The 13,951-nt window shown below is 42.3% G+C and overlaps 1 protein-coding gene across 4 annotated transcripts in view; it reads right to left on the reverse strand.

Annotated features, from left to right (window-relative positions):
- The window catches only part of NIN (ninein), a 93,298-nt gene that overhangs the window by 50,910 nt on the left and 28,437 nt on the right, over nt 1-13,951 (reverse strand). For all 4 annotated transcript variants that reach the window (XM_037503310.2, XM_037503314.2, XM_037503311.2 and 1 more), the window contains exon 4: nt 10,354-10,523. In XM_037503310.2, the coding sequence (XP_037359207.1) occupies nt 10,354-10,523 (170 nt within the window). The remainder of the gene's footprint in view (nt 1-10,353; nt 10,524-13,951) is intronic.

Here is a 13,951-nt window from a genome sequence, read left to right on the forward strand (position 1 = left end):
CATAATCAAACAAATATGGGAAAAGGTACATCTAGACAGTAATCAAAGAAGTATAAATTAAAACCAAGGAATCATTTTGTTCCCATTAAATCAGCAAAGTACTTAAGATATGACTCCTATTACCATCAAGGCTATGATTTTAAATAGGCCTGTTTACATGTTACTGGATCAATGTAAGTGGATAGCACTCTTTTAGTAAATAAAATGTTTTTTTAATGTATCACAAGTCATAAAATATTTCTTGGGCCCAATAATTTCACAAGATTTCCAATGGCAATAAAATCGAAGAAAGTGAAAAAGCATGTGCATAAACATGTACATCATAGCACTTTCTCAAGGAGTAACTGTTGAAAACAACTTAAATATTCAACAATGGGGGATAAAGTCTAATGACATACTATAATGCAGTCATTAAAAGCATAATTACACAACCGTGTAGGAACACAGAAAAACATCTTATGAAATGTTAAATGAAAGGCCATAACAAAAATGTTATCTACACTATGATTACTGCTGGCAAAATTATTTATACAATTAGACAAAGACTGGAAGGAAATAGAGATCATAAAAATGGATGCACTAGGTTGAGGGAATATGGGAGGCAATTTTCTTCTGCTTCCTTTTCTACTATAAATGTTATTTATGCAACATAAATAGGGACAACTTCACTATAACATCTTTAGCCCATCAGCCCTCAAATTCTCACTAAATGAATTTTTTTTGTGACCTGAAGATGCTCTCTGTAGGCTGCAATGCCTTCCTGCAGGGTGACTGGTGCTGGATACAGAGTTCTGATGGGAAGCCCAGGTGCCGTTCAGGAGGGTGTAGATTGCTAAGTCAATGCCCACTACGCTTGGCAGAGTGTGGAAAGCTCAGGGACATGCACGTGAGACCTGCCTTGGAGACTGTGACCATGATGAGCTAACCCACTGGTACCAGGTATAGGGTCCGGCTTCCTAAACCCCACACTGTAACCTGGCTTCACATAGACTCAGGGTGAGTGTTGATAGGGTAAGGGACATTAGGCCTCTTTTAATCAAATTTTGTTGGTTTTCCATTTGTCTACATAACTATATAATTTGGGGAGTACAGTTTCCCTACTTGAGGTGTATATATGCTTCTCTCACCCACCACTGGCAGTTCTGGAGCCACTACACCCTATGTTAGCCCCCCTTCCTCCTCCCACCCCTTCCCTTCCAGTAACCACCATATTTTTCACAGACTCCAAGAGTTATTTTTGTTCTGTCTTGCCAGTTTGTTCTCTTTGGTTATTTATGTTCCACAAATGAGTGAAACCATCCGTTAACTGTCTTTCACTTTCTGATGTATTTCACTTAGCATAATCCTCTGAAATTCCATCCATATTGTCCCAAAAGACTCAATTGCATCTTTTTTAATAGCTGGGACTAGTTTTTAAATCTCTAGGGGTAACAATTTCCCAAGCATGGGTCTTTCTATGAAACATATTCAGTTAGGACCAGCCCAGCTAAAGGGAAAAGCAAGTCTATGCTAATGGCTACGTTTTCATTCCAAGTTCACCTTAATGGGATATGGGGTTTACCACCTGACATACGTACTGTGCTGCTCCCCAGTCTCCACTGAGGCTCCGTTCCTTTAATAAGCCAGAGGTAAGCACCCTTGAACATTTGTTATTAAATTGCAATTTTGGGGGGGTGTTGGTGGGGGGAGGATTCAATTCATTCATGGCTCATTTATTTTCATTCTCACTGCCTGGAGCCAGAAGTTCCAATTAAAAAGCAGGGGGAGAGGGAGGGGAAGTCAGGTTAGAAGGTTGGGGGGATTAGATCATTCAGCTGCTGGACTAACACCAATAAAAGGAGGCATCATTCTGGAACAAGGTCATTTAATTGCTGATGGTTTATCCAGGGCAGGGAAGGCCTGACATCATCCCTGAGTGCTGGAAGGGAGGAATCACTGAAATCTTGGAAAAGTGGGGGAGGGAAGGGACAAGTGCTGAGAAGTGTAGCAATACGATTAATAGAAGGGATTTTTAATTTTTTTTTCCCTTGAAACATTATGTGTCCGCTCCCTAGGGAAAGAATGGATATTAATGCATTTCTAAAAATCATTCTGTGGAACTTCCGCTCCTTCCAACTCTGAAAGCAAAATGATAGTGTGTGTGAACCCAAGCTGGGGAGTGGGGGGACTTGAGGAGGTGCAGACCGTCTGGGTTAAGTCTGGCTCTGCCACTTTCGGAGCCTTACTTTGTCTGCAAAGTGGTGATGACCCACCTAATGGGGACCTACAGGGAAATGCCCTTCATGTTGGAAACATTACTGCTATCATTTTAGCTGCAACAATTTGGACTCCAGAACTGGACTCCTTGAGTCCAACCTCAGCTCCACACTTCTTGACTATGCGACCTTGGTGAGGTACCGAATCTCTGTGTGTCTCAGCTTCCTCATGGGCAAGTGAATATTGGAAATTACTTTGGAACAATGTCTGCAACAAATTAAGTGCTAAGTGTTAAGCAAGCAAATACTAGGATTACTATTCCTACTATCTGGGTGTTCAAAACTAGGACAAGGGCAGAGCAAGCAGACCTGTGTCAGCTTTAAGAACAAACCCAGGGCCTCCCCAGTGGCACAGCTGTTGAGTGCTGGGTTATGAAGCTGCCTGTAGCCTCTGCAGCGCTGGTTTGATCCCCAGCCACCAGGGAGGGTCCCACATGGTGAGCAGACCTCTCCTGCGGCCTGCTGCTCCCCTCAGCAGTGTACTTTGATCTTTCTGCCTGTTCTGCTCTCCGCTCTGGCTCTGGTGAATTCTTTTACCCTCCCGCGCTTCTGACTGTACCCAGTGCTTGTATAAATAAATCTTAAAAAAAAAAAAAAAAAAAAAAAAAGAACAAACCCAGAAGAAACTCTAGAGAAACTTTGAGAATAGTAACTGTGACAATACAATCAATTTTTCATTCAACTTAGGTGCAGGGCCTATCCAGTGGTCCTCCCACCTATGGACAGTGCCCCCTGGGTGGCCACAGCTGGCAGGGACTGCCTGTGTGTCCACATTACCATGCCATGCATGCTGGCCAACAGCCCCATTGAGAGCAGACAGAGGGGAGAGGGTCAGAGATTGCCTGCCCCCAAATAGCTGCCACAGAAGGCAGTCCCCACTCCCTCGGGCAGACAAAGGGAGTCCTGTGGGTTGAGCGTGTCAATGTCATGCTGGTCTTTGTGGCTGGCTCTCAGGCTGTCCTACAGCTGGACCAGAGTGTCCACACACGTGGGGCCGCATAGGCAGCACTGCTTTCAGGAATGCTTTCTTTGAAGGGACACCTGCTTTGCTGAACTGTGGAGCAGATGGCCCGGGCCTCTTGGATGCCGGGCTTCCAGCTCCGAAGCCGAGCCAGCATCTGCAGGCTGTGGGCCTGGCGCAGCCCCTGCCCACAATAGCCGAGCTGCAGCCCTCACAAGCCATCTGCTCCAGCACAGACCTTTGTGCCCTGCAGAATGTATGGCTAATTAAAACGATTATAGGGGCACACACGGGGCTATTCTTTCCCAGCAGAGGTTGCTGAGCTCATCTCAGCAGTCTTAAACAGATTTTTTTCGTCAAAGGGGAAAACCTTGCAAGCCTAGAGAGAAAAGGAAAGAAATTTACTAGGATAACAAAGCTCTCCAGACGGAGCTGCAATGTGGTGTCCATTTTACAAGAGTAGCACACTTAGCGAAGCACAGGAGTCTGAAAGAAATTAGGAGAATGCTGATGATGGAAACTTTACAACCTTTAAAAGCACAGCATTCACAGAATATTTAAGCAGTAGTCCTAAATATTTAGAAAGCTCACTGTACTGTGAGCCCAGGTTGGGGAGATAAGCGGAGCTGGCAGCGTCTGAAGGGACACACTCCCGAGACTTGGGTTCATTTCCAGTTATCAGGGCTTTGAAGGCAAAGCAGCAGCAGAGGCCTGACTGCCCAACTCCTGCTCTCCCTTTTCTGAGCACAGGACAAATCACTCAGTTGCAGGGCTGTCGAACTAGAATGCAAATCAGTTCCTTTATCTTTAGAAGCTACAAGTAAGTGCTGGAGAGAATGGGAATTAATGTATGATTTTTAAATGCACACACATTTAAATGAGTCCTTCCACATTGCCAAAAAGCCTTCAGTACCAGTGTGAAGAAATGTTCAATTCCAAGAGCTTGAGTCTTAAGTCTCTTCTACCAAGGTTGGGACTGGTTCTTAGTTCACTGGATTTTAAAGTCCTTAAAAGGGGCTTAAAAAAATACTTCTGTTGGGCCTCCCCTGGTGGCGCAGCAGTTGAGCGCTGGGCTGCGAGGCTGCCTGCAGCCTCTGCAGCACCAGTTCGTTCCCCGGCCACCAGCGAGAGTCCCACAAAAAAAAAAAAAAAAAATTCTGTTCACTGTATTCATGCTCATGCTCATCAGCATTGCTTTCAACTGATAGTGAATAGTGCTTTTCTACTTGGCAAGTACTTAATGGTATAATTGGAAAATGTTACCATTATCATTAATATTAACTTGTTAATTTTTGTTTTCTGTTATATTATCTAGTGAGTCAATAAATAGTAGAAATTGTTGACTTGGAAGGAAGTGGAGGAGAGGGCTGGAGTCCCGGGGATCAGGTCAGGAACACTTCCCAAAACAGCAAAGCCTGAAAGTCTTAAGTCTAGTTAGAACGGGGCTTCTTGTATTACTTTCAAGTGACCTACAATTGTATCTTGAATCAGTGTTTCATCTCTGGGAAGAGCAAGATGATCTAATAAGGCTTAAGAAATAGAAGGGGAGACACTGGAATTCCATTAATACAAAAATCTTTCTTAGTGATGTCATATCATTTGATGGAAATAAATTTCATCAGTAATGAACTTCTTCCTCTCTTCAAAGACTAGAACAAAAATGTAACAGGAGAGTAATGAGAAAATAGATGTGATTCTACTATAAAAGCTCTTAGCAGAACTTCTATCAGTTATTAAAAAGTTTGCTCCAGAATTAAATATTGACTTTATACAATGTAAATGAATAATTCATGAAGTTTAACTGTAAAGTTATGCGTGCATGAAAATGAACATAAGGGGACTGTAAGTCAGTTTCACACTTTTTGAAGTTTGATTTTATGCAGGGTAGTAAACTCAGTTTGGGGTTTTTTTAGGGAAGAGATTTTAAACCACCACTACTCCCATTCACTTACCCTCCCAACCCCAACACAAAGACTTCTGGTTGTCCATTCTTCAGCTAATGTAGAGACTAGCTCTACATTTTCTCTCACTTAAACTGCAAGGTTTTGGCTTACACGATTATTGTCTACAGTTGAAAAAATGATTGTTTAAACCTTTTACTCTTGATAAGAATCTTACTGGACCTGATTTATTTCCCACAGAGGAAAACAGTTCACAAGCTGTCCTCTGTTTTCAACGAGGGCAGAAAGCAAAAGTGGCCCTGTCCCGGTTGTATTAATTGTCCAACCTTTCCTTCCAGCCTGAATAAATACAGAATAGAATTGAGAATTAATTTTGTTTTAGCCCCCTTCCCCTTATCCTTAGAAGAAACCTAACAATAAAAGTCAAGGTCAGGTCAAGAGCCATTGCATGAGCACATATAAAAGGGGGGGGGGAACACTTTTGAACCTAAAAACTTCTTCTGCTTAAAAAGTAAAGCAAAAACAACCACCTGTACCTCATTCATCACACCTTGGGCTGCGATCAAGAATGTGTTCTTTGTTAGTCTGGATTAAGCCAGAATTGGATGTCCAACTGATTTGCTTTGAGTGAAAATGATCCCATGAAAATAGAAAAATCACCACTTTCCTTTCAATACCACGCAAGATGAGAGGGCAGACTCCCAAGGCATCCATTTGCTAGGGAAATGTGCTAAATTAGAAGTTGAATGCACATCTCAGCCTGATGGTGGGACCTACTTGTCCAAAAAAAAAAAATCCTGAAATATAAACCCCAGGGCTGGAAAATTTAGCACCATGACAGAGGTCTTTCCCTATGGAATAGCTTCACGGTCTTGCAAACTTGGAACGGGAGGCATGGCATTGCTTGGTTAGATATTTTCTGTTTCAGCAGAAAAGAATCAAAATGCCTGAATAAAACTGGAGGAACGGTAGGATGGAATGACTAAAATGTTTACAATTTATGTTAGGGCTATAACAGATGTGAACTGAAACATAAGTCAAATACAGTCAAAACCACCTCAGAGCAACAACATGGCTTCTCGCCCAGGCACCACACCGTGTGGCTGGATGTGAATGGCCATGAGCACAGCTCCAAGTCACTGTGAAGAATGAAGCTTCATATGGGACCTACATTAAAATAAATGTAGTTGCTTGAAAGCAATCTCTATAATAGCATTGCTCTCACCTGACTGCATTTCTAGATGTTTCCTTGGATGGGGGAGGGGGGAAAAGGAGCCATAGGTTACTGCAGATAAGTCTGACTACTGAGAATTAGCTATAATTTTTGGTAAACAGATGGGAGAAAGTCTCTCAAATAAGGATGCAGGGAAAATCACTAGCCCAGGAGCCTAGGAACAAACCAATTGGTAGTAAGCTCCCCTCCTATAATTTAACCCTAGAGGATAAAGCAGGAGGGATTATTGTTGTATCCCTTCAGAAAACCATTTGCTCATGTATCTATACAGCATGAGCCTCTGGAAGCAAGCAAGTCAGCCTGAGGACAGCTTTTACAGGTGCTGTTGATGCCATTCCATCCCATTGCCAGGCGCTCCCTAAGTCCTCAGACAAATGAAAAAATTATTTGATGTAAACTAGAGCTAAAATTAGCCTCCCCTTGGGAAGCAAGAGACAGATCCCCCCCCCCCATTTAACTTCTGACAACAGGCTTACGTCCTTTAGTCTTCATCAAAAACTCTATGTCACTTTAGGTAAAACAGGCATGTCCAAGTCCAAGAGAAGCTGTGTCCAAAGGTAAGCCAGGCATCCTGCCTTCCTTTTAAAATGCAGGAGTCAAAGGAAAACCACAGTCAAACTAAGAAGGCTCAGTTCCTGTTTCCACCTGACAATGCCTATGAAATATCTAGGGCGGGGGAGACCCAGCTCTGCTGCCTCCTTTAATATTGCCCAGTGGCACTGAGGCAAGGGTGATCAGTGACCAGACATCAGAAGTAAATTCTTAACCCCAGGGCAGGAGACAAAAGGACCTCAGGCAACCAAAAAAGAGGGAGAAGAAGTACAATACAATAAAGAACCCTGGACAAATTCTGAATACATAAATCTCATAGGTTATTGAGAAATTTTTTTCTCTCCATACTCCCTATTTGGGGGGGAGGGTGTCACTCTAGAAAAGGAAAACTACCTACTTTCCAAACTACCTACAACCAGCTTCTATAGAAGGGACTAGGGTTTCTAGAGTAAGCCCATGCTGCCCAAAAAAATGGACTAGTGTTGGCTAAATGAGAGGCCCTAAGTTCCTGAGCCTGCAAAGGACACTGGCCAGGAGGCCCACAGTGTGCAGGCCAGACCCACCCCTAGCGAGACTCTCCCTCCAGGCCATACATCAGCAAGGGCAGCACACATGACCCACAAGCACAGTGACTGCATGGAGCTGGGACTAGTCCTTATTGCCAACAAGAAAAAAGCCATCATGTTTGAGACTGTTAATTTTTTAAAGGGATAAATTGATTTGGAATCTGACAGGTTCAATTCAACCTACAAAACACTTCATTTTTAGGCAAGAAAGCAACTGGAGGGGCTTTGTGGTGAGTCTAATTTCAGCAATTAAAAAAAAAAAAACAGGACAAGAGATATTATTTGGTAGGTCTATCAGCTTTCTGATATGGGCTATAGCAGATTCACAAACTGCAGTCTGGATGAGTCCTCAAGGAGCAGAGATATAGGGAGAAATGACCATCTCCAGGCCTCTATTTGTTGTTCTATATAGATGGTGAGGTTGAAAACTGGAACTTCCATAGACAATGTCAAAAGGTCACACCCCAGAGGTTTCATGAGGAGTCTGGGGAGCGGAATAAAAAGTGGGTACAACATACCCTTTGACTAATACACAATACTAATACTTTGACTAACGCAGCAAGATTTTTGCACAGACTCAGGCCTCAACTCTTTATTTATATATGAAACCAAAGTTTTACTTCTTTAAATTTTTTTTTTTTTTTTTTTGGTGGGATCCTCGCCAGTGGCCGGGGATCGAACTGGCGCTGCAAAGGCTGTGGGCAGCCTCACAACCCAGCGCTCAACCACTGTGCCACTAGGGGAGGCCCCAAAGTTTTACTTCTTAAACAATAAATCTTCCTAGAAATCAGCAGGTAAGCTAAAACAAGGATATAAGAAATATGTTCCCAGCAACAAAGTCAGCTCTGCCTAAGAACTTTCTGGGTACCCCCAGATGGTAACTAAAACTTATTATCAAAAAATAAGTAATTATTCCATTTCTAAGCACCCAATGATAATAACACCATGTATAGCAAATAGTGGGAGAAAGGAAAGACCAGACTTTAAATTTTGTGTTTTCAAATAACAAAAGTTCCCCCTTAAATTGTCAAGACATATTTTAACCATTTTTTCCCCTAGAGAAGTGTCTTAAATACATGCCATTCTACTCAGGGATACGAAACAGACTGTACATAATAAAATGATACCCTTCCTGACAAGCAAGATAAGTATTATGAATGCTGCAATAACTAAGTATGCAAATTATTTTAAATTGCATATGGAAGATTTCTGTGCACATGAGTTATATGTTTTCCTGGGGGAAAAAGCTATATATAAATGAACAAAGGGACCCCAGAAAGGGTCTGCAATGGACTGAACACAGGGTGGGCACAGCCTCTGTGCAGACTGCCTGATCCTGGCCTGGGAGGTATGGGTGGGGTTTCCCTTCTTGCCTTTTTTTTTTTTTTTTTTTTTTAAAGATTTATTTATTTATACAAGAACTGGGTATAGTCAGAGGTGCAGGAGGGTGACAGAATTCATCAGAGACAGAGCGGGGAGCAGAACAGGCAGATGGATGGAGGACACTGCTGAGAGGAGCAGCGGGTCAGACAGGAGAGGTCTGCCACGCCATGTGAGTTTCTCCCTGGCCTGCCGGGAATTGAACCTGCATAGGAGAGGCTGCTGACAGCTTCACAGCACAGTGCTCAACCTGCTGCGCGACCAGGGAGGCCCTCCCTTCTTGCTTTTCATCACCTTTTCTGGGTTCAGCAGTCCCTTGTCACCACACTATTTTTACACCATTTTCATGGTTTCTCTCACTCTTTAGTTCCTTTTCTCCCTTCCTCTTGCTCACATTTCTGCCCCTGCTCCAGCCCTTTTGGTGTAAGGCCAGGGATGATTTGCTTTTGAAAAATGGTGCAAACTTGTGCTCAGCAGGCCAGCCCTGTGGCTTCTGACCTGCAGAATTTACGGCTGGTTTCTTCCCTGTTTAATACTTTCTCTATTTACCTTTAGGTTTGTAGGCATTCTGGAAAGTTGAAGATGCTGGCTGTGGGATGGCTGGGGACATTATTAGAACAAATTTTCCATAGATTTCACTAAACATGGACTTTAGACAGTAAGGAACATCCTCTCATATACACCCCCATCCTGAAGCGACAGTACCTTACAATGCACAGACTGAAGAAAGTCAAGGCACTTCGTCTCTTTTTTCAGTTTATATTAATATCTGAAATATTTGCATCCCCAGTCTGAGCTTGGATTTGCAAGAAATATTTAGAGCTTGCTCAGCATGGTGTTTTCGATCATGTTCTATAAATGGATGCTGGTAAATGAGCCGTGAAGAAGGAATAAAGAAAATGTTACTGCTTCTTTTTATGGTTGGATTATGGCAATGTATAAAATGAAAAGAAGGGAGATGAGGGAGGCAGGCAAATCTTTGCATGCTGGAGAGGGAGATGACCCTCTTGTGAACAGAACCAGTAGGAACAGCAGCAACTGCTATTTTAAAGCTGCTTTCTCCTTCTACAAAAGATAAGATGACCTTCCCAAAATGCCTACAGACACTGCTTTCAAATCCCACCTGTCATGGATACTGTTTTATAGGTGTTTGGGTTTGTTGAGGGGAAGGATGGTTAGCTTTTTAGATAACTGAAAATGACAGTATCCTGGAGGTGACAGTCCCAAGAACTAGAAGGGGCAGATCTCAGATAATATGAAAGTGAACAGTGTTTTCAAATTCAAAACATGCACAGAATTACTGGCTCTCCAAATGTTGGAATAGATATGAAACCATTCAATAATTAGTTGGAATATTCAAAAGGCAAGTCATAAGATCAGCAAGGAGTTGGCAAGTGAAAGAAGCCAGAATGCCCCAGTTCTTTCATTTCTGCACCATAAGATGTGGGGCTCGGACAGGACCCACACCCTTGGTTTAGAGGGAGGTGACAGTCCAATTTCTTACCTCGTTGCAGTCACTGGCTTGGATGTGTGAAGGCTGTGCTTCTTCATCTAGAGGTTCAATCACTGTCACCTCTGCAAACTCCTCCACAGATTCTTGAAACTCAGGTAAGGACCTTCGTCCGTAACGCTTCCCACCTCTAACATATTTGGGCTGAGCTTCCAGTGAGCAGTCTGGGCAGGGAGACAAGAATTGAGGCCACATGACATGACAATCTCAGCCCCGTGTTGACACCCACAGCCTCTTATACCAGCCCCAGAATAAACCACCACTGTAGGCCAGCTGTGGTGGATGTGGGCGTACGTGAGCCACCAGGTCAGATGCCAGGAGCAGCTTCTAATTCTGAATGAGTCACAGCAGCCGAGTCTATCTCTGCACAGGATGGGAGAGATAACATGACAGCAGTGAAGGATTCCACTTGAAAGTACAGAAATAGGATCAGGACAAAGCAAGGGTCATATTTGTTCTGTTTATTAGGCTGATGTTTTGCAGAAAGAGAAAAGGGCCAGGGAGCGATCATACAACCAAAGAGACATGTTGGATGAACTCTTGAAAAACGCTGATACAACAAACATCATTGCCACACTGTAGAGTCGGTATTCACACCAATTAGTCTGAAACACACCCCTGTCAAACCTCAGTGACTCCTTTGTTAACATCCCACTTTCTGATCTAGCAGACAAGCAGGATGACAGAACAAAGAAACTGACACAGTGGATCCTAATCAATTAATGACAGCTCATCACTTAATGTGAAACCTGGCATCCAGAGCTCATGATGAAATTAAAATAGCTCTCAGATGAAATTAAAACAGTAAATGCAAAACTGCATTAAGAAAAATAGTGTATTATGTTTTTTTCCTTTTCATGAGCTTCAGTGTTGTACAAAATAAAAAGGAATGTGCAAAAGGGGAAAGTTATATCTTGACCTTAAAGAAGGACTTCAGCATTCTAACATAACATGTCTTGGGTGCAACATTCACTGCCACCACCACTGCCACTGCCACCATTACTGCCACCGCCACCATCACCACCACTACACACTAATCTTTCACTACAACAGGCAGCATTAAAGCAAAATAATAAATACTTCACTCTATACCAATGTCAGTTAGATAGAGATCTTTTAGCATCTTACACAGAATTAGGAGAATACAAGGTTCCATTAAAATATAAAAGACTGTCGATGCTTTGATTTGTTTTACTGTCTACACAGATACATTATCTCTCTGGAGAACACACTGTGTATTCTGTTTGAACATGACAGTCTTAACAGGACATGTTTGAACTCAAACAAGTAGATTTTTAGATGAGGTAGGTACACATATCATCAAAATGAAGGTGGTTGATTAGATAAGAGCCAAAAGAATAAAACCCTTCCTTTATCACCACTGAAACCACATGAGGAATTAACCATTACTTTGTAGTCTCCTTGGGAGTCCTGGTGACCGTGACCCCATCTGTCCCCCAGCCTGCTCCCATGCCCTTCCTCGTATATAAGTTCAGATTTCACAACTGTGGTCAGAAACATTCTGAAAAGGCTCAGCAAAACTCAGAGTGAAGTATTTATCCTTGCTCTATAATGTTAGTGATATTTATATCCAGCTTTCTAAAGGCCCATTCAAGTCACTTTATTAGGTCGAGCGATTCTCTTACAAGAAGTGCTTAAGCATACAAAATTTATATGAAAGTCACATGCATATTTGAAAGTACCTTTTATCAGAAGAGAGTGTGTCAGCTTGTAAGTATTCAGGAGCGGCCCAGACACCCGAGCTACTTGTTGGCAGCTGACACCCACAGATGCTAGTCAGATAAGAGGCAATGCAGAACCATTCTTAATTTACTATATATTCTTGAATTTTAGTGGCAGACAGCAAGTTACACCACTAGTGGTTATGGGGGCTTTGAAAAGATTAAGATGGAAGCTTGTAACGCCAGAAAGTAGAACATAGGATTATCCCAGGGTGAGACACAAGACATCTGGGGATGAAGTTGGCAAGAGAACTCTTAATGCAGGCTGCACTTTTCCAGAGGAATGTAGTGAGACAAAGCAACGACCTTTAAAAAGTCACCATGATTATTCTAAAACCTACCTGTGTATGAAATGGCTCCCCACTTAGTATTCACCCACCCCTGTGCTGTGTAGGGAGCAGAGGTGCATTCAAAATGATTTTTTCTAAGCAATTGCTTTTTCTAAGCAATTTTTTTCTAAGCTAATGGATTGGGAACCATTAGAGGTGCTGTAAAACTTTTGTTTTTTACTTACTTATTATACATTGTCAGGAACTCAAAGTTTATGATCATTAATAATTTTGAGTAAATTTGGTATCTTTCGCTGAAGGTACAAACATCACCAAGTCAATTCCTAGAGAAATTTACTAGACTGTATAATTAATCTGCTTTGGAATAAAAAAATTAACACACCCAAAGAAAACGTGGGGTATCAAAGTTGACTCTTGCGGAAGTTCCCAAACCTCCATGTGACCAATAAAGGCTGATCACAGCAATGCAAACCAGTGACCTCCTGGAGTTATAGACACCAGTCCTCTCCTATGCGCAGCGTCAGGTCATCGTGCCATGTGGTAGGAGAAGAAAGATGCACAGGTAAGGAGGTCCAGAGACAATATTCAAGGTCAACAGCCACTGTTGTGTTAAGCTTTTGTGGACTGTAGGATTCTTGCTATGATCTGAAGCAGGGCTCTAGAAGACAGCAGCAGTCCACCCAGCAGGCGGCCTCATGGGGATTCTTCAAGACACTCATACACAGTCAAGTTAAAGCTGCCTTCCCCTTTCTCTCCTTGCCAAGGAAGACTTGCAAAAACACAGCCCTGGGGCGAAGCTTATTTACTTTATGAGCGCATCCAGATATGACTTGCATGTTTCAGGATTTCATCCTGGAAAAATTTTGTCTGTCAGATAATATGGGGTTATTTGATTTATTAAGAAATGAAATTATTTACATTGCATACCTTTAAGATACATTAAGTAACTTCTTCAATCCTGAGCCACAAGAAAGGATGTGAAACACCAGTGAAACGCAAAATGTAAAGAATCGTGGAGCCTTCAGTGTTTCATTTCCTTGACTATGTATTTATGGTTCTATTTAATTGCTACAGTTCTCAATAATTTTCCCTTCTTTCCTATTTTCCATTTCCCTTATTGGGCATTATTACATCAAAATAAAAAATGGACTTAAAAAAGCAGACCAGTCCAGCCTGCCTAGAAGAGTCTTGAAGCCCAGCCCTGACAAGCTTATTATGAGATGTACCAAACACAGTAAGGGCTTTAAGGAAGTCCTACCTGACCTAGTTTAAACTGTCTCAGCCTCATTCCATACACCAAGCCCTTGGTTATGAGCTGGGGACAACAGCTTAGCCTTGATTTAATGCCTCAAAGGCTGCTAGAGTAACATGGAGGTAACTAATGTCGCAATGGTATCCCCAAATAAGCAAACAAACAAATAAAAAGTCAATTCAGTAGGGGAATTCCAAGCTGGGAAAAAAAAATACCATTCCTTCCAACTTGAGAAATTAAACAAAATCTGGATGCTTGGATACCACGTTCTTTATTTCTGATCTCCTCTGTCTCAAGGAGACTCCAGG

This window comes from Talpa occidentalis, unplaced genomic scaffold, assembly GCF_014898055.3.
Source record: "Talpa occidentalis isolate TD23 unplaced genomic scaffold, MPIMG_talOcc4v2.1 talOcc4.11, whole genome shotgun sequence".
Lineage (NCBI taxonomy): Eukaryota > Metazoa > Chordata > Mammalia > Eulipotyphla > Talpidae > Talpa > Talpa occidentalis.